We start from the raw sequence: 27,564 nt of genomic DNA on the forward strand, positions 1-27,564 counted from the left end.
GTTACCAAAGCCTAAAAGTAAAGTACAAATTAAAAGCAGTCAAAAAAAAGAAGAAAATAAAGCTATTTGGTTTTGATTTTGGAAAATGTCCAAAAAAAGTGTCCTTTTTTTCAAAAAGTTGCCTTTTTGACTCAATAGTGTCCCTGTGTCCTTCAAAGTAAAAAAAGTGTCCAAAAGCCACTAAAAGTATCCATTTGGCATCCCAGCTAATTGGTTTTTTTTTCCAAATTTTTAAAGAAAATTCGCAATTGAAAAGGGGATTTTGCACCCAACTTATGTTGATTTCTTCTCGTTTTGAGTTTGACTCGATTATTTCCTAAAAGTTAAGTTAGAATGAAAATCAAGAATTTAGCGTATTTTAAGTTTAAAATGAAAAGTATTCATATGAAATAAAATTAAATTGGGAAGACATAGGGGATTTGCTCGTTTTGAGTTTGACTCGATTATTTCCTACAAGTTAAGTTAGAATGAAAATATTCCCAAGTTTTTTTTTTTATTTATTTATTTAATTATGTAATTGATCTTTACATTCAGATTTATTGACTTTTTGGGGGGGGTGTTTCCCCCCTTTTTCGAAAATCAGGCTCCCTGTTTTCAAAATCCCTTTTTCTTCTGAGGCTTGGAGCATTTGATGGCATGATATTAAACGTAATGAAATTTATATATTTGCAATCTGCATACAAAACCCAATTCTTGTCAATTGTTATCAAAATTCCATTTTTGAGTTTTGGTTACAATTGGGCTAAGTCGCTCCTTCATTACAATTTAACACTATGAACTATTTGATAAAACTTATTGGGCTAATGTCCTATTTTTAATTAATCCTGTAGCAAGCCGGAGTTTTTGAAGCACGATTCACGCTATTAAAGCTTAGTATTTCTGAGTCCAGTTGACATGTGCACTATTCTAGACAAGTCTCTTTTTGGGGGAAGCTTTTGGTTCCTTTACGTGTACGTAAAGGATTGAAATACCCTTACAGGCGTCTTCTTTTCTTCGATATATTTGCTTACTTGGTTATTCAGCGTAAGCAGCGAATTTATGGCAAATCCAGGGAAGAATTTTTTTTAAACGCTTTCTGGGTTTAATTACAAGGGTGACATTCCTTTCAAAAAAATAATTTGTTCCAAAAAAATTTTTTTCGTTATAAATAAAAAAAAAAAAAAAAAAACACTTTTTCCACAAAATAAGTTTTTCAAATAAAATTAAATAAATCCATTAAAAAAAAAATTATAAAAATTAACATAAAAAAATATACCAATCGTGAAACTGACACAAATCATCATCGATAAATAAATGAAACCCAAAATGAACAGAAATTACAATAATTAATCGAGTCAAACTCAAACCGAGCAGAAATTAACATAAGTTGGGCGCGAAACCCCTATGCCTTCCCAAGGCCAGAACAAAATTTGCACTTTACTGAAAAATACAAGTGACTGTGCATTGTTAGTTTAATATAGATATATTGATATTTAGTAATTAAAATGTTAATATCATTTGATTTATTAAAGGTGTATACTGTATAAACATGGAGTGATATGTGTTCAGTTCCTTCTTACAATTCGAATCATTAAGTGTTCTGAGGGGGACAGGAGAGGGAGGGGGTCAATTTTGGAGGGAAAACCGAAAATACTCAGAATCTGCCTCAAGGGGAAGACTCAGAGCCCCTTCACTCTTCCACTTCTGAGAGCAGGGGCGGGGGGGGGTTATAAGTCCACATCCAAGTTTTCTATCAAAAGATGAAAAATCATAGAAGTTAGCTATGTAATGTATTTCTTCTTCTTAAGAAATCATCCATTTCATTTTTTTTTGTCCATGCTATTTAAATAAAATCATTATTCTAATCCTTTATTTATTGGTTAAATCAATATTTATAATACTCTTTAAATACACAATGTCAGGCTCAATTACTTGAACATCATCATCATCAGCACTATTTTCTACTATCACTATATTCACCAGTGCGGGCATGTCATAATATAACCGCTCGTCATCTTCAACACAGAGCCGACCCGAAGGCCCCCTCCTCACCAAATCATCTGAAGTATATGATAGCCCATCCTCAGTGTAATGAACTTCCATAATACAATCTGTAGAATCGGTGCTAGCATCACAAAGAAGAAGCTCCGATGATTGATCAATAACATTCTATAATATAAAAATCATTTTCAGTTTTCAAACTATTTAGCTTACGGGAGGGTACTACCCCTTTAATATCAAACCCCCAAAAGTTGAAAAAATAACGCAATTTAATTCTTACTTATTCAGAATATTAACGGAGGGCGTTAGGCATTCAATTCCATAGTATCAAACACGAAAAGTTGATAAATATATATTTTTTTTTAAATTGAAAAAGAACGTTCATGAACAGTTTTGACAAAAAAAAGTTTTGGTACGTTTCTTTGCATTTTTTTTACCTTGGAAAAATTAAAGTAAAGCTATTCATATACGGAATAATTTCTGTTCAAAAAATTCGCAAATCTCGTAAACTAAAGAAGTAATTACATCACCGGTCACTGACACTTCCTTCAGTGAGCTTCCTCTTTGTATACTCAAGCGTAAAATTGTTACTAATCATGCGGTTATGAACATTTTGTGAAACTCAAAGTCAATTTAGTCGGAAATTATTAAACTCTTTGGTATAACAGCCTTTTATCTCTTTAAACTATCAGATTTCAATCAAATGTAGACATAAATAGAAATTTAAGAAGTGGAAAAGTTAATTAGCATGGCTCAGTCAATCCCCCCCCTCCTACGTCCATGCTTCCATGACTGTATTTGTAAATTCAAACTTAAAAAGCAGTATTTGCGTTCCTTATTAAACAATATGGAGAAGAATTGCATGTGACATTCAATTAAAAATATCATATTTCAATCAAATGTTGACTTAAATAGAATTTTAAGAAGTGGAAAAGTTAATTAGCATGGCTCAGTCAATCCCCCCCCCCTATGATATACTAAGGTAAGTCAAATAAAAGGATCTATAATCAAACAAATTTATTTATTAAATTTGTGTATAAGGTAACAATTTTTATGTGTTTTTACATGGGGGGGGGGTGAGGGTTTTGACCGAAATAAATTTAAGTTCTTTATTAATAAAAGACTGAGGGTAATTAAATAATTTCAAAAAAAATAAATAAAAAAAAAACACTGATCTTGATAAAAAAAATCACACTGTAATAAAAAGGAAGCTTTTGTAACAATTAATACATTAAAAGAATCAACATTTTATTCTAATCCCAATTTACTGATCGAAAGCTAAGCACTTTTTCAAAACAATCCCTAAAAAGGCAGATTATATTTATAAAAAAATCCAACTGTAATGGACGCCGGTCATTTAATTTTTAAAGAAATCATTCCTAAAAAAAAGCCAAAGATAGTTATAAAAAAGGAAGCATGTTTAAGCATACAAACAATTTATAAAGAGGTAACCACACAGTGTAAGGAAAGAATTTCTTCCTTAACTTAATGACAAGACAATTTTTTTTTTTTTTTGCAGACTGGCCTGGAAGTATTTTCAAAAAAACCCCTAAAAAAAGTGTCATTGATCTTGATAAAAAAGGAAGCTTTTGTAACAATAAATACATGAAAAAAATCAAAATTTTATTCTAATCCCAAATTATCGATCTAAAGCTAAGCACTTTTTTCAAAAAACATCTAAAAGACCCAGTGATCTTGATAAAAAATCACACCGTAAATTTCAACCTATAAGAGAATTAGAGGTTTTTTTCAGCTCCTAAAAACAACAGGCTTCTAAGTAGATAAGTACCCTTAGTTCTAGTGTAAGGAAAGAATTTCTTCCTTAACTTAATGACAAGACAATTTTTTTTTTTTGCAGACTGGCCTGGAAGTATTTTCAAAAACACCCCTAAAAAAAAGGGTCATTGACATTTATAAAAAGGAAGCTTTTGTAACAATCAATAAATTCCAAAATTAACATTTTATTCTAACCCCAAATTGCCGATCGAAAGCTAAGCACTTTTTTCAAAAAAACATCTAAAAGACCCATTGATCTCGATAAAAAATCACACCGTAAATTTCAACCTATAAGAGAATTAGAAGTTTTTTCAGCTCCTAAAAACAACAGGCTTCTAAGTAGATAAGTACCCTTAGTTCTTGTGTAAGGAAAGAATTTCTTCCTTAACTTAATGACAAGATAATTTCTTTTTAATATAATAATGAGAATATTTTTTACTCACCAAAAATTGCTCCATTTTTCTATGTAAAATGCTTTTTACAAAAAATGCCTGTAATGCTATCTCGAATATAAACTATTCAAAACTGATGGAGAATCAAATATGAAATCTGAATATATACAAAAATAATTGGCGGGTAAAAAGAGACATCGGTTTTCTGGTTTACCACTAAAAAAGGACACTGAACTTTGAAGTTACGCTGAACTTTTGAAATTGCGTTATTCCCTGGCAAAGAGTGTAATGACCTGTTTACCTAACAGAAAAACCAGAAGGAACGTAAAGGCTCCGAATTCAAAAGAAGGTATATACTGATAGGTACGTCTCTCGATTTCCCGATTCTTAAATTCTACTTCGTAATATGCACGTGTGCGCAAAAAAATCTTATAAACTGTTTAAGGGGGAAGTCATCGCAGCCAGTTTCCCAATTCAGGTCTTTGCACTCAAGCCATATTCGATTGATTATTGACACTTGACATTGACGATTGACACTTGCAAACCACTTGGCTGTCTCACCAAGTTTTTTTCTGCTTTTGCAATTACGAATAATGCACTTGGTAGCCATTTCTCAGTGATTGACGAAAACAGACTAATCCGCTAATGCAGAAATAAGTGGGAGGAGCTTTTTGTTTGCACCGAGAACGAAGACCAGAAATGATCTGCGATAAGCTTACTGTCTATAAACTGTGGTGGAAACTGTCTTTGGCATAAGGGTGACTGTATTTGTTTCTATTTTAAGTGTAATTTTGATGTTATACTGTATTAATTTCCGGTAATCCACAATTTCTCTCATCCTAGGACGTGAATTATGGCGTCCCCTGGTTCTTATGGCAATATCTGTTTCAGAGCCTATGGTATATTCAGTTTATGCAAGTGATTTTTTGCACAGTAAATACATAGAAACTACAAGTAGCTCTAGACTTTGTAATCCTGAAACTTCCCATGCCAAAGACGCCAATTATGGCTTGCCATCTTCAGAGCTGTTTATTTCGCCGATGACATCATGTTTGGCATTTCTGGGAGAAAATAATTAGAGCTTAGATCAAATCTAGCATTTTTTTTAGAGGTTTATTCTTTGGTTTGATGCTAATTTTTTTAAGCTAATTTTTTCGTGTTTTTCTTAGGGTTTTCCTCAACTGCCTGAAATTCATCTAAAAAATAAGACAGTTAGTAGATCTAAGCATCGGTGCGTCTAATTTTAAAATGTTATTATTGAAGAAAACAACTCTTTTAAAAGTTACCCTGATTTTCTTAAAATAAGGACATGCATGAGTATCAATATTTTACGGAAGCTTAAGGAAATTTTTCCTAGTTCAGTTTTGAAAGTCCTTTTTCTTGTAGAACCGTTTCTCTTGTACAAGCGCTTTCTAAGGTTTATTATAAAGTTTGAAACTTCGTTCAGGAAACAAACTGTTCCATAGTCATCCTTTTACCCGATTTTCAATCGCTACATGTTTTTCGAGAGCGTGTTTTGCTCTTTCTGAGCTTCATGGTATAGTACAGTCAATCTAGCGTCAAATAGGACTCGACCGCAAACAAATTACAACAGAAATGTTTTTTACACCATCTTGTATAGAAAAAAAAACTGTACAACATATCAAAAGTTGAGAAATCCAGCAGGGTGCAAAATAAGTGTTTTTTAGCGTTTTCCGTTTGTTTTTTGTTGTTTTTAGCGGAAATTTTCCGTCATCCTAGAGCTTAGTTATGTCCCACCGTTAGTGTTTCACATTCATCACCAAACAAGAAATTCGTAATTCGTGGCCATATTTCCCTTTTTTCGTCCTTTGGGGCGAATGAAGTCAGGAATAACGTCGCCCTATCGACTGAATACTATATTTTTGGAAAGTTCCGTACATTCTAAGATTGTCGTTGTTGGAACCCTTGGTCCCAGTTTTGTCAGAAAAATGTCCCTCCCACATTCATTTCTTTGGGCCCCTTAATTATTTTCCTTCCTTTTGTTATAAATGTTAATTTTCCTATTATTTTTTGACGCCATTTTGGGTCCTCTTAACTGCGTACGTGTTTAATTCACCACGAGGGAAAAAGTGCGCAGTTAGGGAGATTGGCCAGTATATTAGGAGCCCTAGAATTGGTTGGAAAGATTCATTTACCACCCCTAGTAGCCCCCACCGCGTGATGCGGTTAGCGGGCTGGGAGAATTTGTCCTTTTTCAGTTCAGTTCTTTTTATACGTGTAACTGTGAATATAGTAACAATTTTTCTATGTACCTATTTTACTTTTCAGCTTAGGCCGAGACTAAAGGGTTAATTAGAAAATCTTATCGGTAAACTTTGGCTTTAAATGTGGCCATAGACCACCCGATCACGTTAGTATAAAGGAACCGTTGGGGTAAGAGCGGGAATCTCACTAACATTTGGGCCGACAAGGGGTTCTCCCCTAACAGCTTTGCTATTCCAGCTTTGCTATTCCAACGATCCAGCTTTGCTATTCCAACGCTTCATTGCGTTAGTCAAAAGGACAAGACTTCCTGAATCAGAGTGCTTCCGGTATGAACTTTGTTCGTATCCCGCTGCTCTGTTTGACAGCTCATTTATGCCGAGAGTGCCAAACAAGGCCGAATTCGCCAAGGCCATTGCACTTGCATGCAAACTCGAAGAAATTCCGTGTGTGCTGAACGACGGGACACACTACGTACTTGACGGCGGATCTCTATTGCACCGAGTCCCATGGATAAAAAATGACACGTATGCGGGTATCATACAGAGCTACTCTCTGTATATTTCGCTGAAGTACCCTGGCACAACTGTTGTTTTCGATGGGTATGATAGTGGACCTTCCATCAAAGATATGGCCCATTCGTATCGTAATCGAACGATTGGTCGCGAGGTTTTCTTCACGAATGACATGCGTCTGAAAGTTAAGAAAGAGGAATTTGTACTTCGCCCCAGAGCCAAAGAAAAATAAAGAGCGAAGGTGCTGGGATGTTCATGAAATGAAAAAAAAGATTAGGCCAAGAAGTATGTGGTCTGATCCTCTTTGCCCATGCATTCCTTGGGTGTGATTCTACATCACGTGTCCACAACATCGGAAAAGGTCTTACCCTGAAAAAAGTGATAGAAGACGAAAGTTTTCGAGCATCTGCCAAGGTCTGTATGAAGAAGGCAGCAACAAAATCGAAGTTAAGGAAGCCGGAGAAGATTCTATTTTTATAATATATAGTGGAAGGAAGGGGGGAGATTTGAACAAGCTTTGAAAGCAGCTCTTAGAAAGAAATCTCGTTACAGCAACGGCCTTCGTTCCCCCAGAGCAGCTACTTCGCACATCCAACTCTGCAGCATTTCACAGCTATAGAGTTTAATTTCAGGTACACGTCTGGAATGACGACCGTACTCTAGAATTGGATCCTCAAGAGTGGGGATGGAGGGACCGAAATGGTACATTATACCCTGTGATGACGGAACTACCCCCAGCACCTCCCCAACTTCTTAAGATTGTTAAGTGTTCCTGCCGTTCAAACTGCACCTCTGCTCGGTGCACTTGTGTCAGAAACGGCATGTCTTGCACTCTCGCGTGCAAAACTTGTCAGGGAGCAGAATGTGATAATTCTCCCAAATCAGAAGATCTCATCGACGATCTCGATGACGAAGTTTCAAACTACACTGCCAGTGATTAATGTCGCAAGTCATTTGAAAAGTTGCCTGCCTTTTACCAATGTGATTTTTGTTACCTGTGATTTTAGTCAGTTAATACATTAAGAGATGATTGATTATTTTGAAGAAACCTTTTGGTGATGAATGTGAAACACTGTCGGTTGAACATATCTTTGATCTGATGTGATATTCGAGTTCATTGCATAAAACTACTCAAGAAATGTGGTCAAACGACTATGTTATAATAGAATCGCGAACTTCGTGAATGGTGATGAATGTGAAACACTTTTGGTTCACCGTATCTTAAATCTGATGTAATATTCGAGTTCAGCACACAAAACTACATCAGAAATGTGTTTCCCATGAAGTAAACTCTAAGCCTTGAGAAAATCGAAAATTTAGGCTTAAAAACGAAAAATAAAACACAAAACGCTAAAAATAACTCATTTTGCACCCCGCTAGGTTTCTCAGCTTTTGTTATGTTGTACAGTTTTTCTCTACAAGATGGTGTAAAAATCATTTCTGTTGCAATTTGTTTGCGGTCAAACCTTATATTGACTGTACTAGTAAGCCTTATCAGCCCCTTAATGTTCTGTCGTCTTTTGCCTCAAAATAATTATCATCACCGTAATCATTAACGTATCATTTTCAAGCTCCTTATGCTCCCCCGTATGGTTAGACGTCAGTCGTTATCGGCAAGTCATATTGTAGGGATGTGCACTCGTTTATCTTTGTCAAAAGGCTTTTGGCTTCTTAAATTTCTTTTCTCTATTGGTGTTTTGTGTAGAATTGATTGTAGTATTCTTTCTTTTATATTTTTTTTCGCTGAGTGATGTTATAAAATTTTCAGTCCTTTTTTTGTGTCTCTCTCTGATTTAGTGCTCAAAGAAGTCACACTGTCCTTCAAAGGCATGGGAGCCTTTGTGGTAATTGTTAAATTAAATACATTGTATCTTTTGTTATTTTCAATTAATTATAAATAAATTTTATGAAGTATGAATCTTACAGTCAGAGACAGCACACTATCGCAGCCTAAATAGAGAGTCATAATTCTTCAGTAGTTACTAGTAGGGTAAGAGGTACCATTTTGCTCACGCCCTTAGGAATTCCTATGCTATTTGCTCACGCCCCTAGGAATTCCTATGCTATTTGCTCACGCCACTAGGAATTCCTATGCTATTTGCTCACGCCCCTAGGAATCTCCTTGTTATTTGCCCGAGACAGTGGATTTGCTTGCCTTATGTTCCTTCCATTGTTATTCTATGGGACCTCTACACGTGATTAAACACGTCATGAAACTACGTGCTATTTGCTTATGTCCTGTTGGTACCATTCCAAACGAGTGGGGATTCCCCGCCTGTTCCTAAACATTGCAAAAAAGATAGCAGTATGAGTTTTTTTTTTTTTTTTTTTTTTTTTTTTTTTTGATAAGAATTTCGTAGGAATGTAGGTCGGGACACTACAATCAGAATTTTTTGATTGACAGTTAAAAAGGGGTAATGAGATATGCGAATTGGAGTGTAGGATTTGCGAATTTGATCCTATTAAGGGTTGACTTGAGAAAACCAAAAATACTCAGAATCGAAGATAAATGGGATCTGCCTCAAGGGCAAGACTCAGAGGTTCTTCGGTCCCCAATGCCGGAGGGCCGGGGAGGCGGGGGGGCAAATTAGGAGGAAAAAACAAAAAAACACAGAATCAAAAAAAAATGGGATCTGACGCAAGGGGCAGGCTCAGAGGCCCGTCATTCCCCCATTTTTGAGGGCTGGGGGGGGGGGTCAATTTTGGAGGAAAAACCAAAAATAGTCAGAATCGAAAATAAATGGGATCTGCCTCAAGGGCAAGGCTAAGAGGCCCCTCCATCCCCCATTTATGAGGACAAGGGAGGGGAGGGGGTCAATTTGGGAGGAAAAGCCAGAAAGTCTCATAATCGAAAATAAATGGGCATCTGCCTCAAGGGCAAGGCCCAGAGGCCCCTCCTTCCACCAATTTTCAGCTTAGGGGAGGGGGGGGGTCAATTTTGGAGCGAAAAACAAAAAATACTCAGAATCGAAAATAAACGGGATCTGCCTCAAGGGAAAGGCTCAGAGCCCCCTCCATCCCCCATTTCTGAGGGCAGGGGAGGGGGGGGGGTCAATTTTGGAGGGAAAACCAAAAATACTCAGAATCGAAAATAAACGGGATCTGCCTCAAGGGCAAGGCTCAGAGGCCCCTCTTTCCCCCATTTCTGAGGGCAGGGGAGGGGGGGGGGGGTCAATTTTCGAGGGAAAACCAAAAATACTCAGAATCAAAAATAAATGGGATCTGCCTCAAGGGGAAGGCTCAGAGGCCCCTCCAACACCCCTTTCTGAGGACCGGGGAGGGGCGTGAGTCAATTTTGGACGGAAAACCAAAAATACTCAGAATCAAAAATAAATGGAATCTGCCTAAAGGTCAAGGCTCAGAGGCCCCTCCATCCCCCATTTCTGAGGACAAAGGAGGGGAGGGGGTCAATTTTGGAGGGAAAACCAAAAATACTCAGAATCGAAAATAAATGGGATCTGCCTCAAGGGCAAGGCTCAGAGGCCCCTCCATCCCCCATTTCTGAGGACAAGGGAGGGGAGGGGGTCAATTTTGGAGGGAAAACCAAAAATACCCAGAATCGAAAATAAATGGGGTCTGCCTCAAGGGGAAGGCTCAGATTCTGAGGGTGGGGGAGGGGGGTCAATTTTAGAGGGAAAACCAAAAATACTCAAAATCGAAAATAAATGGGATCTGCCTCAAGGGGAAGGCTCAGAGGCCCCTCCATCCCCCATTTCTGAGGACAAGGGAGGGGAGGGGGTCAATTTTGGAGGGAAAACAAAAAATACACAGAATCGAAAATAAATGGGATCTGCCTCAAGGGGAAGGCTCAGATTCTGAGGGCGGGGAAGGGGGGGGTCAATTTTGGAGGGAAAACCAAAAATACTCAGAATCGAAAATAAATGGGAATCTGTCTCAAGAGCAAGGCTCAGAGGCCCCTCCTTCCTCCATTTCTGTGGGCAGGGGAGGGGGGGGGGACAATTTTGGAGGGAAAACCAAAAAATACTCAGAATCAAAAATAAACGAGATCTGCCTCAAGGGCAAGGCTCTGAGGCCCCTCCTTCCCCCTCAGAAAAAGTTTTACAAGAAATGTCTGAAAAGTGTTTTTTTGGGGGATGGAGCGATGACAGATTGGATGTCTCAAACTTGTGATAGTGCTGTACTGTGGTACGAATTGCTTGTGAAAAACCCATATGAATTAGTTGAAAATAAAGATTTAACAAGAAATGTCTGAAAAGTATTTTTTTTGGGGGGTGGGGGCGATGACAGAGTGGATGTCTTAGACTAGTTATAGTGTTGTACTCTGGCATGAATTGCTTTCGAAAACCCGGAGGAATTAGTTGAAAATAAAGTTTTAACAAGAAATGTCTGAAAAGTATTTTTTTTGGGGGGGCGAGGGCGATGACAGAGTGGATGTCTTACACTAGTTATAGTGCTGTACTGTGGTACGAATTGCTTGTGAAAAACCCGGATGAATTAGTTGAAAATAAAGTTTTAACAAGAAATGTCTGAAAAGTTTTTTTTTTGGGGGGGTGAGGGCGATGACAGAGTGGATGTCTTAGACTAGTTATAGTGCTGTACTGTGGTACGAATTGCTTGTGAAAAACCCAAATGAATTAGATGAAAATAAAGTTTTAACAAGAAATGTCTGAAAAGTATTTTTTTGGGGGAGTGGGAGGCGATGACAGAGTGGATGTCTTAGACTAGTTATAGTGCTGTACTCTGGCATGAATTGCGTTCGAAAACCCAGATGAATTAGTTGAAAAAAAGTTTTAACAAGAAATGTATGAAAAGTATTTTTTTGGGGGGTGGGGGCGATGACAGAGTGGATGTCTTAGACTAGTTATAGTGCTGTACTCTGGCATGAATTGCTTTCGAAAACCCGAATGAATTAGTTGAAATAAAGTTTTCACAAGAAATGTCTGAAAAGTATTTTTTTGGGGGGGTGGGGGCGATGACAGAGTTGATGTCTTAGACTAGCTCTAGTGTTGTACTCTGGCATGAATTGCTTTCGAAAACCCGGATGAATTAGTTGAAATAAATTTTTAACATGAAATGTCTTAAAAATTTTTTTTTGGGGGTTGGGGGCGATGACAGAGTGGATGTTTTAGACTAGTTATAGTGCTGTATTCTGGCGTGAATTGCTTTCGAAAACTCGGATGAATTATTTGAAAATAAAGTTTTAACAAGAAATGTATGAAAAGAATTTTTTTTGGGGGGGGGGGGGGTGAGGGCGATGACAGAGTGGATGTCTTAGACTAGTTATAGTGCTGTACTGTGGTACGAATTGCTTGTGAAAAAACCGGATGAATTAGTTGAAAATAAAGTTTTAACAAGAAATGTCTGAAAAGTATTTTTTTTGGGGGATGGAGCGATGACAGATTGGATGTCTTAGACTAGTGATAGTGCTGTACTGTGGTACGAATTGCTTGTGAAAAACCCAAATGAATTAGTTGAAAATAAAGTTTTAACAAGAAATGTCTGAAAAGTATTTTTTTTGGGGGGTGGGGGCGATGACAGAGTGGATGTCTTATACTAGTTATAGTGCTTTACTCTGGCATTAATTGCTTTCTAAAGCCCGGATTAATTAGTTTAAATAAATTTTTAAAAAGAAATTTCTTAAATTTTTTTTTTTGGGGGGTGGGGGCGATGACAGAGGGGATGTCTTAGACTAGTTATAGTGCTGTACTCTGGCATGAATTGCTTTCGAAAACCCGGATGAATTAGTTTAAATAAAGTTTTAACAAGAAATGTCTGAAAATTATTTTTTTTGGGGGTGGGGGCGATGACAGAGGGGATGTCTTAGACTAGTTATAGTGCTGTACTCTGGCATGAATTGCTTGAGAAAAACCCGGATGAATTAGTCGAAAATAAAGTTTTAACAAGAAATGGCTGAAAATTATTTTTTGGGGGCGGAAGCAATGACAGAGTTTATGTCTTTGTCTATTTATCGGTCTGTACTCTGGCATTAATTGCTTTCAAAAAACCAGATGAATTAGTTGAAAATAAATTTTTAACAATAAATGTCTGAGAAGTTTTTTTTGGGGGGTGGGGCGAAGACAGAGTGGATGTCTTATACTAGTTATAGTGCTGTAATCTGGCATTAATTGCTTTCTAAAACCCGGATTAATTATTTGAAAATAAAGTTTTAACAAGAAATTTCTGAAAAGTTTTTGTTTTTTTTTTTAAACCAAATTGGCTTAAATAAAAGCGTAACTCTTAAAATCACAACTCAAGGTCAGTAAATAATTCCTTTTTTTCTTTTTTTTGTTAAACACGATTGGCTGAAATAAAAGCGGAACTTTTAAAATCACAACAACTAAAGGTCAGTAAATAATTCCTTTGTTGTTTTTTTTTTGTTAAAAACGAGCTATTGTAGAAAATAATTTCAAAGTACCATGTCACATTATAGTTACGCTATTATTTGTAAATAAATAAAAAGTAATAATCAACATGAGAGTTTACGACATTGTAGAAAATTATTTCCAAATAACATCTCACATTATAGTTACACTTTTAAAGAAAATAATTTGAAAATGCCATATCAGAGTATATTTACGTTATTGTAGAAAATAATTTCAAACGTACCAAGTCACATTATAGTTATGCTAATGTAGAAAATAATTTCAAAGTACCAAGTCACATTATAGTTACGCTATTCTAGAAAATAATTTCAAAGTACCAAGTCACACTATAGTTAAGATATTTTAGAAACTAAATTCAAAGTACCAACTCACATTATAGTTCCGCTTTTGTAGAAAATAATTTCAAAGGACCACGTCACATGATAGTTACACTTTTGTAGAAAATAATTTCAAAGTACCAAGTCACATGCTAGTTACGCTATTATAGAAAATAATGTCAAAGTACCAAATCTCCTTTTATTTCCTTTTTTTTAGAAAATAATTTCAAAGTACCAAGTCACATGATAGTTACGCTTTTTTAGAAAATAATTTCAAAGTACCAAGTCACATTATAGTTACGCTATTGTAGAAAATAATTTCAAAGTACCAAGTCACATGATAGTTACGCTATTGTAGAAAATAATTTCAAAGTACCAATTCAAATGATAGTTACGCTTTTCTAGAAAATAATTACAAAGTACCAAGTCACATGATAGTTACGCTATTATAGAAAATAAATACAAAGTAGCAATTCACATTATAGTTACGCTATTGTAGAAAATAATTTCAATGTAACAATTCACATTATATTTAATCTATTTTCGCAAATAGTTTAAAACAACCAAGTCACAGTAAAGTTACTCTATTGTAGAAAATAATTTCAAACAACCATGTCACATTATAGTTACGCTATTGTAGAAAACAATTTCAAAGTACCAAATCACATTATAGTTACGCTATTGTAGAAAATAATTTTAAAGTACCAAGTCACATTATAGTTACGCTCTTATAGAAAATAATTTCAAACTACGATGTCACATTATAGTTACGCTCTTGTAGAAAATAATTTCAAACTAACAATTCACATTATAGCTACGCTTTTGTAGAAAATAATTTCAAAGTATCAAGTCACATGATAGTTACCTTACTGTAGAAAATAATTTCAAACAACCAAGTAACATTAGACTTACGCTTTTGTAGAAAATAATTTAAAAGTACCAAGTCACATGATAGTTACGGTTTTGTAGAAAATAGTTTCAAATTACCGAGTCACATGATATTTAATATTTTGTATAACATTATTTATAAGGTACTAGTAAACATTTATTTACTCTATTTTAGAAAATAATTTAAATTGACCATTACAAATTATATTTAAGATAGTGTAGAAAATAATTTCAAATTTCCATCTAAATTTATAGATACTATATTGTTGAAAATAATTTCCAAGCACCAACTCACATGATAGTTACGCTATTGTAGAAAATAATTTCAAAGTACCAAGTCAAATGATAGTTACGCTTTTGTAGAAAATAATTTCAAAGTACCAAGTCACATTATAGTTACGCTATTGTAGAAAATAATTTCAAAGTACCATGTCACATTATAGTTAGGCTATGGTAGAAAATAATTTCAAATTACCCAGTCACATGATAGTTACGCTTTTGTAGAAAATAATTTCAAAGTACCATGAAGTTATATATCCATGCTTATGCAGAATACAGAATAAAAGTTCCATTTCACTTTATAGTGACGATTTAATTGAATACAATTTAAAATCACCATGAAGCAAGTTAGTTACGCTTAAGTATAAAATAAATTATATGACAATTGTAAATTTTTAGTTACGCTATTTTATAAAATAATTTCAAAGTACCAAGTCACATTATAGTTACGCTATTGTAGAAAATAATTTCGAAGTACCAAGTTACATTTTAGTTACGCTATTGTAGAAAATAATTTCAAACTACCCAGTCACATTATAGCTACGCTATTGTAGAATAAATTTCAAACTATCAAGTCAAAGTATAGTTAATTTATTATAGAAAATAATTTCAAACTACCAATTCACATGATAGCTACGCTTTTAGATAAAATAATTTCAAACTACAAAGTCACATTATGGTTATTCTATTGTAGAAAATAATTTCAAAGAAACAAGTAAAATTAGAGTTACGATATTGTATAAAATAAATTCAAAGTACTACGTCACATGATAGTTCCGCTTTTGTAGAAAATAATTACAAAGGAAGAAGTCACACTATATTTACGCTATTGTAGAAAATAATTTCAAAGTACCAAGTCACATTATAGTTAAGCTATTGTAGAAAATAATTTAAAAGTACCATATCACATTATAGTAACTAGATAGTTGAAAAAAATTTAAAAGTACCAAGTCACATGATAGTTACTATATTGTATAAAATAATTTCAAACTAACATCTCATATTTTAGTTAAGCTATTGTATAAAATATTTTCAAAGTATCATGTCACATACTATTTAAACTTTTGTTAAAAATAATTTAAAAGTACAATGTCACATATTAGTTAAGCTTTTGTATAAAATAATTTCAAAGTAACAAGTCACATGATAGTTACGCTATTGTATAAAATAAATCCAAATTATCTTGTAATTTGATAGGACATCGTTTGAATACTATATTTACAGAGGAACATGTCTAATTATATTAACAATTTAATAGGAAATAAATTTTAATTACCATTTCTAATGTTAGAATCGCTATTGAAGATTAAAAAATCAAAGTACAAATTCTAAGTGTAGCTACGCTATTGTGGAAAATAATTTCAAAGTACCCATGATAGTTACGCTATTGTAGAAAATAATTTCAAAGTACCAAGTCACATGATAGTTACGCTATTGTAGAAAATAATTTCAAAGTATCAAGTCTCATTATAGTTACGCTATCATAGAAAATAATTTCAAAGTACCAAGTCACATGATAGTTGCGATTTTGTAGAACATAATTTCAAAGTACCAAGTCACATGATAGTTACGCTATTTTAGAAATTTCATAGTAACAAGTCACATTATAGTTACTATATTGTAGAAAATAATTTCAAACTACCAATTCACATGAGAGTTACGCTATTGTAGAAAATAATTTCCAAGTACCATATCAAATTATAGTTACACTATTATAGAAAATAATTTCAAAGTACCAAGTCACATTATAGTTACTCAATTGTATAAAATAATTACAAAGTATAAATTCAAATTATAGTTATTATCTTTTAGAAAATAATTTAAAAGTACCAAGTCACAGTATAGTTACGTTTATACAGAAAATAATTTGAAAATACCATCTCACATGATAGTTACGCTTTTGTAGAAAATAATTTCAAAGTACAATGTCACATTATAGTTAAGCTATTATAGAAAAAAATTTCAAAGTACCAAGTCCCCTGATAGTTAGGATTTTGTATAAAATAATTTCCAATCACAAACTCACATGATAGATATGTTATTTTAGAAAATAATTTCAGAGTATTGAGTTACATTATGGGTACGATCTTTTCGAAAATAATTTCAAAGTACCAAGTTAAATTCTAGTTACATTATATTAGAAAATAATTTCGAACTACTATTTAACATTAGAGTTACACTTTATTAGAAAATAGTGTCAAAGTACCAACTCACATTATACCTACGCTTTTGTAGAAAATAATTTCAAAGTACCAAGTTACATTATAGTTACGCTATTGTAAAAAATAATTTCAAAGTACCAATTCAAATGATAGATACGCTTTTTTAGAAAATAATTTCAAATTACCAAGTCACATGATAGTTACGCTATTGTAGAAAATAATTTCAAAGTACCAAGTCACATGATAGTTACGCATTGTAGAAAATAATTTCAAAGTACCAAGTCACATGATAGTTACGCTATTGTAGAAAATAATTTCAAAGTACCAAGTCACAATATAGTTGTAACTATCATGTGACTTGGTACTTTGAAATTATTTTCTACAAAAACGTAACTATCATGTGACTTGGTACTTTGAAATTATTTTATAAAATAGCGTAACTATCATGTGACTTGGTACTTTGAAATAATTTTCTACAATAGTGTAACTATCATTTGACTTGGTACATTGAAATTATTTTCTTCAATAGCGTAACTATCATGTGACTTGGTACTTTGAAATTATTTTATATAATAGCTTAACTATAATGTGACTTGATACTTTTAAATTTTTTACTACAAAAGTCTAACTATAATGAGACTTGGGACTTTCAAATTATTTTCTACAATAGTGTAACCATCATGTGACTCGGTACTTTGAAATTATTTTCTAAAATAACGTAACTATAATGTGACTTGGTACTTTGAAATTATTTTCTATAATAGCATAACTATCATGTGACTTGGTAATTTGAAATTATTTTCTACAAAAGCGTAACTATCATATGACTTGGTACTTTGAAATTATTTTCTACAATAGCGTAACTATAATGTGACATGGTACTTTGAAATTATTTTTTATAATAGCGTAACTATCATGTGACTTGGTACTATGAAATTATTTTTTACAATATCGTAACTATCATGTGACTTGGTACTTTGAAATTACTTTCTACAATATCATGAATAACATGTGACTTGGTAGTTTGAAATTATTTTCTATAATAGCGTAATTATAATGTGATATGGTGCTTTGAAATTATTTTCTATAATAGCGTAAATATCATATGACTTGGTAGTTAAAATTTTCCAACACTTAATATCCGCTGCCCCCCCCCCCTCAATCACGCTTTACCTCATGGGTATTCATTTAATGCCCATTTTGCAAATTTGGGGGTTTTATATATTTTTTTGTTTTTCACCAATTAACTTGTGTTTTTTTGTTTGCTGATGTTTGAAGTTTACATAATTTTGCTGATAACATTGACCTTCTAATTTTATGAGTTTACTTTTTACTTTGTTTGTAACGTTTTTACGTATTTGAACCTCAACCTCTTATAAGTTGCCGTTGTTTTTCGATTGTTTGTTTTTGTTGTTCTTTTTTTCGCTGTATCTGACGCTAAAGTGCGAATTCGGCCCTTTTGGGCTTGTGATAGCTATTTTTCAGCAATAAATCTTATCTTATCTTATATATATATATATATATATATATATATATATATATATATATATATATATATATATATATATATATATATATATATATATATATATATATATATATATATATATATATATATATATATATATATATATATATACTATATATATATATATATATATATATATATATATATATAATAAAGTTAATAATATAGTTATCCTGTTTAAAATGTTTTTCAGCCATATTCTCAGCCCTAGGGCTCTTCTCAGCCCTAAAGATAAAGGTGTTGTCCATCAGTGTGGAATCTGCAAGTCACTAGCCCAATTGCATTTAGAGTTTCCCTCACTAAATATATTATTTATTTAACATTAATAAGGAATATTAAATACTAATAGTTAGGAATTAATTTCTCATCTTCCATCATTTAGATCATTTTTGAATAAGGGTGCTGCCGAGTGACACCTTCTGTCTTATTGCAGAAAAATGTTTCACACCTTTTATTTTAAATCTTATATTGAAGAAAAAACTTTAAGAGCTTTGGTAAATTTCGTAGAACCTTTGTTATTAGCATTGGGAGAGTAACAGCGCCCCTCAAATTGCTACAATCTTTTTTTGTATAGCATAAAATTTTATACTGAAATGCCTACCGACTCAGAGGTCAATAGGCTAGGGGGGATATCATGTGCCTCACAGGAAAATTTCTTAAGGGGATAAGTGTTGACAAGTGCTAGCAGAAGATTTGATTTCAGAGATCTTAAATGGTAGTATTTTCCTTTCCTATTTAAGTATGTAAATAATTTATTCAAATATCAGTAGAGATAACGAGGGCTTCAGCCATACAGAACATAAAAGCCATTTTTTCAGCCATTCTCTTGTCAGCTATGGAAACAGAAACTGTTGTCAAATTATGGCTAATTCTACTAGCCATAAATCAAATTACAAATCATAAAAAATTACAACCAGGGGCAATTCTGCAGCACTTTTATTGGGGGAGGGGGGGGGGGGGGCAGACAACAGGGGTTCATATCCGGATAGTCAAGGGGCATAAGTTGTATAATATTTTTTCCAAATTATTGGGGGGGGGAAGCAGCTGTCCCTCGTGCCCCCCCTAAACAACCCCTGATTACAACCCTTTCCTAAAAATGCTCTGCAGCCATATTTTTAGTCAGGCTTGGCTCTTGTCAGTCCTGAAGGCAAAACGGATGTCAATCATTGAAAAGGTATTTTCAAAGACCAGCTCGCCTTTCGATAACGAACAAATAACAGTTCAATAGAGACAAATCCTTTTATTTGACAGTGAAACAACAAAAAAATCTCTGAAAACTTCAGCCACATATACAGTGGCCGTCATCAGTGCTAAATCTGCAAGCCATGAGTCAAATTATAGATCAGAATCACCAAATACGTTTTTGCAGTTTCCTCTCGAAATATTTTGATTCCGGCATAGCTTTTGTAAGCTCTGGAGACGAGGTCGTTGTTGATCAGTTTGAAGCCAGCAAGTCAGCAGCCAAATTATAAAGCATAAAAATCACTGCATAGATTTTGAATTGCCCCTTTCTGAAAACTTTTTCCAGCGATAGTTTTAGTCCCTCTCGGCTCTTGTCAGTCACGAAAACAAAAGCTGATGTCAATCAGTAGGGAATCTGCAAGCCATGAGTCAAATTACGAATTATAAGGATCATGATTGACATTTTTAAAATAAATATTTTTAAATTTCCCACTCCCACACCCTTGAATATGCCAAATTATGAAGTAAAATTTTACTGCACATTTTTAGAAGAAATGCTTTAAAATTCCCAAATCAAAATTTTCCATCTCACAGCCCTCGAATTGAAACTTACATAAAATCAACCTGTAGCTTTGCAGATTCCTTGGCAATGTCAGGGATGACTCTAGCTGGCAATAAAAAAAAGACAAATCAATTTTTTCAATAGAATCGAAGTACTCGACCAAAAATTCTGAACCAGTTCCTTACCTTAATTAATAAAGATGAACTTGGTCCTTTTCATGAATGAAAAGCCCATGAAAATCGTTTGGTACTGTGCCATTCGCATCAAAATCGGCACGGCCTAGTTCCTAAAAACACAAATAAAGAGTTAAAAAGAAAACCAATCAGAGTAAAAGGGAAAAAAGGCGTAAATAACAAGAAGAAAAACATATCGAGAACTAACATTTTGGCATTAGCAAAACATTATTTTTAAACAATTATTTGATTATCTTTAGGGGAAACACAGAAACGTCTGAAAAAAGAACTCTTTTTGGCTGAAGAAGATCGTTTTTTAGACCTTTGACCCAACTTTTCTGATACAGAACGTTTTGGGGGATTTATCTTTCCCCCTCCAACATAATTTACTTGGTACTTCCTTGCAATAGATAAAATTTTTCAGGCCTTGACGTCCATTTTTTGGTTTATTCTATTTCATTCCTAAAAGAGACTAAGACAATGCATTTATGAATAAAGTTTTAGGTTTGGTTTATTTTAGTTTAAAATAAATGAGACACCACCTTTAGGCCACCCTTACGAAAAAATTAATTGTGGATTTATTATTATGTTAGAAGCATAAATATAAAACATTACAAAAAAGTGTTCCAACAAATCAACGAGCTTGGAAGTGTTCCATCAAAGCTTGGGATATGACCAAATGAAACTTTTCCGTATCGATACGAACCAATCTTTTGTATCGATGCGAAGCATTTCCTGCTTAAAAGATAAAACTTCCAGAAGTTTTACTGAAGAACAAGAAAAAATTAAGAATACAAACAGTAGTCATGATCTAAATACAACAAAATAACATGAGTTTTAGAACTTCTACAGTTATTGTTTTGTTTCAAGATTGTTACTACAATGATACTACTACTACTAGGCCTACTAGTAACAACTCACTGCACCCACAAGCCTCCTGAGGCTAAATCCACTCTGCAGAGTCCTTCTCAATCCAAGTCTACTCAAGGCTTCTTTCTTTACCCCCTGTTGTGTTTTTCCTAGTTTCAAATATAAATAAACACAAAACATTTAGAACATATTTTTTGCATTTTGCCATTAAGTTGGGGCTTTGTACCGACCTCAGTGAGGGGGTATATGGTTAAAACTGTTCAAGAATTAACCCTAAAACAGACTCATTGAGATCTCTAGAAACAGAGTTGTCGATTGAAATTTTTCGCATTTGTTGTGTATTTTTTATCTTGTTATTATTATTTTCTATTTTAAAAAATATCTCTCAGTCCAAAGAAATATTGCTCGATTAAAACATTAATTGAAAAATAAACATATAATACCTTAAAGCTTTTTCCATCTAAAAGAACAAGGGATACTTTTTGAGGGTCTTTGTCGTCAAGCATTGAAAAGAGGACCACACCGTCGTCTTCATCAACAGAGTTTGGTCTAACAACAAACACTGGCTCTGAAACAGATTTTCCCTCCTCATTGAAAGTTTGAACCTCCTTATTTTGTAGATCAAATTTTAGAACCTATAAGAGAATACATTGAAACTTAGTACTCCTTAAGGAATCAGAAGCTATGAAAAGAAAATTACACCCAAGAATTCACAAACACAAAAGATTTGAGTTTCCTAATACTTCAGGAATTTCAAACATCTCTTCCACTATACACATTCTTGATAACACTCTACTTTTGCTTTTTAATAGTAGTGGTACTAACGATATTCCTTGCTTCTGGATTTACTTTGCTATATTTACTTTGCTTCTAGTAAATTTGCTTCTGGAATATACCCTCCCAATAAAAATATTTGTGAAGAAAACATTTTACTTTGAACATATATGAGCATATTATGAGCTCTCATGATAACACAATAACATATATTCATGAACATACTGATCATCAAATACCTATAATTGTTGGCTTCTGAAATGTACCCTTGTAATCAAAGATTGCTGAAGAAAACGTTTTGCCTTGAAAATACATAAACTTATGAACATATTTATGAAAATATATGTTACATGCTGGCATATATACTCATGAACATAGAAATCATTAATTATACTTGATTCGTGGAATGTGCCCTCTATCCCCTGCTGGCGATTTGTTGACAAATCAATTGACAACTCAGGAACTATAAAATATTAATTTGACAGCATACATAGACCCAATTACAGCCCAAGAAGCGCGCCAAGGATATCAACTACATTGACTACATCTTATATAATAATCAGACCTGCACAAAAAACGTACTTAGGCCCTTAATTCTACGATAATTTCTTCAGTATTTAAGCCTTTTTCCTGATTGAGCTTTGTTACTCTGGATAGGATGTCATCCATTATGCCTAATTCACTTCGGCTTATTCACTCTAGGAACAGGGTAGTAACTACAGTATTTTTATCATGGGGGGCAAGAGGGGGTGCTACTGAATTAGGTGCTATTCAAGCGGTAATAAAGAAAAGTAACTATTTAACAAACACGCTGCTTGGTGAATTTAAAAAAATTACGCAATACATTATAAACAATAAAAACACATTAAACAATCATAAATATATGTGCTGGTGCTTGGCTTTTACTAAAATTATCGGCAGTGAACTGCTGAAGACGAAAGTAGTATAGCGTAAATAAGGTTTCGGGTGGGTGAAGGTAAGTGTCGTATGTACTCGCTTTTTTCAGCCAGATTCACCACTAATGCTGCAGTACATATCCCCCCGCCACTTCCCCCAGCCCCCACGCCCAGCCCAGGATGCTGAATCTCATAATTTAACCAACCTCTAGTCTAATCGCCCTGGCATCGCCTTATTCATTTTCTCGTAATTTTGAATGGAGTTTGACTCTGTAACATTTAATTTGTTGTACTCAACTTTTAATAGACGTGATTTAAAGAATTTTTATTAAATTGATTTGTTGGTGGGTTTGCCGATTTGTCATTAATAAATAGTATTGATACCAGCGGGCCACATGAAGCCGAAACAAAATTGATAGGGAGCGCAATAGCGCTGCCTAAGTAAAGGCACAGGATAAGTCAAAATATTACCACAGATTGTAACATTATATAGTGACATATTCCCCATATTTAAATAGCAACCGTGCTTCAAATTTAAAAAGTTAAAGTTAGAATTATTAACTTATCCGTTGGCATTGTTTGACAAAGAATATCCAGAAATCTGAACAATCTTGGCATCATTGCGGCAGAAACCTTAAATTAATTAAAAATTGCCAGGGACGCCAATTGGAAGAAAAAATTTACTCGTAGAGTTTAAAAATTACCTTCCCCTTTTTATCTGTGTTAAAAAAAAAATTAATTCTATAAGAAAAATACGCAAAATTTTTTCTTTTGTAAATTAGGGTATGAGGGGTATATATTTCCGGAGGAGGGTTACACTGAACATAGTTTTTAAGTCTAAAATTCTCTTCACAAGCAAAGATCGGTTTCCTAGTGCTGCATGATAAAACTGATAACAGTAGAAAAAGGGAATTGGTTGGGACCGCTTATGTGTGCACACAAAATTTCTAAATTCTGTGAAATATACATATTTTGTTTAAATTCAGTTTATTCTATTCTCAGCAGACATTTCGTACAGCATGCTGATGCAGAGATAAATGCCCCACAAGTAGATCTGACGTTGTGTGAAATGTGACTATTTTCAGTCATAATTCTTAACACATTTATGTAAACTCTTTTTTTTTGGAGCTGGTTAACAGAAATATTTATAAAAGCGAAAATAGCGAGAAGTCAGCATAGTATAGTACATAGAGGTAGTCCTACATTTGTGGGTTACTAAGTGGATCCAAAACGTAAGGAATAGGACATTATCAGCGCTTATTAGGCCTCTCAATGACAAATAAGAGAATTAGAGTTTCAATTAAATAGTGAAAACAAAAATCATAACAATTAAATGATTCTTGGAGTGGATCCCCCACTATTAAATTACATGACCAAACTAAAACGGATTTGACTTATCTAGTTATAGTGCGAATATCATTATAAAAAGCAGTAAGTCTTATTTTCTTTTTCAATGGTTTCTTTTTCATTCAGGAAATTATATTCACTGTAATTCTACCTTCTTATTCTTCAATGATTTCATTTCTGTCCTATTTGCAGATGTAGAGGGTGTATTCATTTACAATTTTGATAGTTTCAAGAGAAGAGAATCTAATCTTGACCTGATAGATTCTAGGAAGTAAAAGCATCTTAAATATCAGGGAAAAAATTGACCTGAGCAAATGTAGCGAAACAGGAAGCGTAAAACATTTTTCACTTTACAATCAACTAGGCTCACATTTTTACTTGATGATAAAGTTTCATAGGGAATATATTTGGAAAAATATTAATGTGGAACATATTATGAAGTGTTATGGACCCCTGTTTTTCTCGTTTTCATTATGTTAAAAACAAGCATGGATTAATTAAAAAACAATCATCTGCTCAAAGTAAAGTTCAAATTTGACACTTAAACGAGTAACAGTTTTAAAGCTACTTAATAAGTAATATTTTTTTCCAAATTATTGGGAGGGAAACTGCATTAACCCCTTGACCCCCCCCTCAACAACGCCACTGTATAGAGGTATACTGTTTTGGTTTGAAATCATCGAGGTCATTTCCTACTTTGATTCTGAGGACACTACAGAGTTTATTGGCATAAAACGATTTCCAGTTCATTATTAAGTCAGGAGTTAAGTAGGGTTGTGTTCTATCCCCCTTTATATGGATTATTTTGATGGATATTGTCTTAAGGAGCACAGGAAAGGCAATAGGGGAACACAGAATCAAATGGGGAGGAAAAGCTTTCCTGGATTTAGATTATGCTGATGATAATCATGCTAAATGAAAGTCTGAGCATAATGAATGAACTTTAGAGGTTTTACGAGTTCAGGGTGCTAGAACAGGTTCGAAAATTAATGTTACGAAGACAAAGTCACTAAGGCTAGGAATAAGTGAAGATGAAAAGGTGACGTTGGGCAACGGAAAGATTGATCAAGTGGACAGCTTCACCTACCTTGGTAGTATTATTAGTAAAGTTGGTGGGAGCATTGAAGGTGTTAAAAGTAGAATAGCCAAGGCTCAGGGTGTTTTTTCTAAGTGAAAAAAAGTTTGGATGAATAGGAAGATAAGTTTGTAAACCAAGATTAGAATATTAGAAGCTACAGTGATGACAATGGTCAAATATGGCTCCGAAGCATGAGCTCTCTGAGTAGCGGATGAAGATTTGCTAGAGGTTTTCCAGTGAAATTGCTTAAGGATTGTTCTGGGTACCCGGCTGACTGATCGTATTTCAAACAATAGGTTGTACGACAAATGTGGTTCAATACCGCTCTCTAGGGCTATAATGAAACAGAGGTTGAGGTAGCTAAGGCAGGTTGTGCGGATGAGGGACGACAGATTGCCGAAGATTTTTCTTTTGGGACAACCATCTAGGGCTAAACAGAAAGCATGTCGTCCTCGTCTGGGGTGCGAGGACGTCATAAAGAAAGATTTAAAGGAAATGGGAATTTCATGGGGGGGGGGTGTAAAAAGGGCGGCTTTGAATAGATTGGGATGGAGGAGGAGCGTGCGTAGCTGTGTTGGCCTCAGGCGCCTTGGTGCTGCAGTGAGTCGTTAGTAGTAGTAGTAGTAGTAAATCACTTACTTAAATTAATTTTAAATTAAATCAATTTTAAATAGCACTTTTGAAAATATTCGCTCCGTTTCCCAAGGTTTTTAACCAGTCAGCTCATTGTCTTTTTCCATTAACATACTCCGGATTTTCCACACTTAATTTCTTCCTCTTCGCTTTCTGGTCGAGAAGGAAACAACATGCACGGAAAGCAGTAAACTCAATTTTTACTTTCGGAAAAGGGGGAAGACTTTGATTTCCTTCTTAGGGGCGCACCTTTGAATTTGGCGCAACTTCACAATTTCCCGTTTTACATTGCTGTTTTTAAATGATATCATTTTAATACCAGAAAGAGTGGAAGAACAATTTTATATGAATAAATTTTTTTTTTGGAAGGGATTTTTTCCGGTAGAGGGAAACTCTGAAAAACGCAAAAAATTTATATTTTTTGTAAAATATTCAAAAATGGAGGAAACTTGCCAAGATTTGGAGTCCCTTCACAGGCCAAGTGGAATAGTGCAGGGTAAATAAATAGCCTATCCACTTCTCGACGGGTACTTCACCCCATAAGCGCATGTATTGTTTTCCTTTCGGCTGGAATAGATTACCATTTTATTACCATTATTACCATTAATAGTGTTAGGATTATAGCCAACGTACGGGTTGCAAGTGACGCTAAAACCCATTCAACTCACCGCTAAAACCTCAATTCACCGCTAAAACCCATTTCAACTCAAAATTTATTTTTACAGGAAGTGGCGTTTGGGCATTAACAGTGTGCCTTACCCATTACACTCGTGCATAAAAGCAATTATTTCTTACTCAATTAGTCTATAAGCTTCATATAGCTATTTTCTGTAGTTAATTTGTTCTTTTGCACTAAAAATTAATAAGTTAACTGATCCCTAATCAGAAGCTAGCCTGTTTTGCAACCAGTTGCTACCGAGGGGATTGCTACTCCTTGTCAAAATTTTTATATAATTGTCCATTGTTTCCAATGGGCTAAATCGCTGCACTTACATCAAGATAGCAGTTGACATTCTGTCAGTATCACCATCTATTTTCATTAATTCTCCAATTTTATTTTTCTTCTTGCCTCATTTAAAAATTGTGGTGGTTGATATTGCTGTATGTACCGACTGAAAACAAGATTTCTTTATATCGATATTCCAGTGGTTGTCATCCTGCTATGTTTCTTCTTCTCCCCCCCCCCTCACACGCCTCCCTGCATGAAACCTCCGCCAATGAATTGAGTTGAGGCACTAATGAACAACCGACTGTATTCATGCATTTTTATTACTTCTAAGTCTTCATTAGCAAATAAGAAAAGTCAGAAAATCTTACCTTACTTGGGTCAATGGTTCCTTCAGGGGACGATATAGAATAGAAATATCGATATGATTTTCCATTGTAGTTGTAATTAATTCTAGGCAGCTCAGAGATTACATCAAAAAGTTCCTCAAAATAACATACGATATCACCTTTTTGATTTTTGACAGCAGAGGCAGTCGTATTTTTCAGCGTCACGAGATTTTCGTCCACGTTTTTGCTCTAAAAAGACAGTCCTTTGAAATTATTTTTATTTTCGTCTTTTCGATTTTTAACAGCAGAAGCAGCGATATTTTTCAGCAACACAAGACTTTCCTCCATATTTTTGCTGCAAATAGACACT

At 34.2% G+C, this 27,564-nt stretch overlaps 2 protein-coding genes across 2 annotated transcripts in view; one reads left to right on the plus strand and one right to left on the minus strand.

Annotated features, from left to right (window-relative positions):
• The window catches only part of LOC148947540 (uncharacterized), a 106,147-nt gene extending 98,320 nt beyond the window's left edge, over positions 1-7,827 (plus strand). The window contains exons 14-15 of the mRNA XM_089095929.1: positions 6,612-7,088; positions 7,519-7,827. Of these exons, the coding sequence (XP_088952055.1) occupies positions 6,612-7,088; positions 7,519-7,827 (786 nt within the window). The remainder of the gene's footprint in view (positions 1-6,611; positions 7,089-7,518) is intronic.
• Positions 1-27,564, minus strand: part of LOC148947539 (carotenoid-cleaving dioxygenase, mitochondrial-like) — a 197,680-nt gene that overhangs the window by 120,845 nt on the left and 49,271 nt on the right. The window contains exons 8-10 of the mRNA XM_089095298.1: positions 27,237-27,443; positions 21,635-21,826; positions 20,334-20,434 (exon numbers count right to left, since the gene is read on the minus strand). Coding sequence (XP_088951424.1) covers positions 20,339-20,434; positions 21,635-21,826; positions 27,237-27,443 — 495 coding nt within the window. The 3' untranslated portion in view covers positions 20,334-20,338. The remainder of the gene's footprint in view (positions 1-20,333; positions 20,435-21,634; positions 21,827-27,236; positions 27,444-27,564) is intronic.

This window comes from Artemia sp. Qi Xiang Cuo, chromosome 10 (genome assembly GCF_049724085.1).
Source record: "Artemia sp. Qi Xiang Cuo chromosome 10, ASM4972408v1, whole genome shotgun sequence".
Taxonomy (NCBI): domain Eukaryota; kingdom Metazoa; phylum Arthropoda; class Branchiopoda; order Anostraca; family Artemiidae; genus Artemia; species Artemia sp. Qi Xiang Cuo.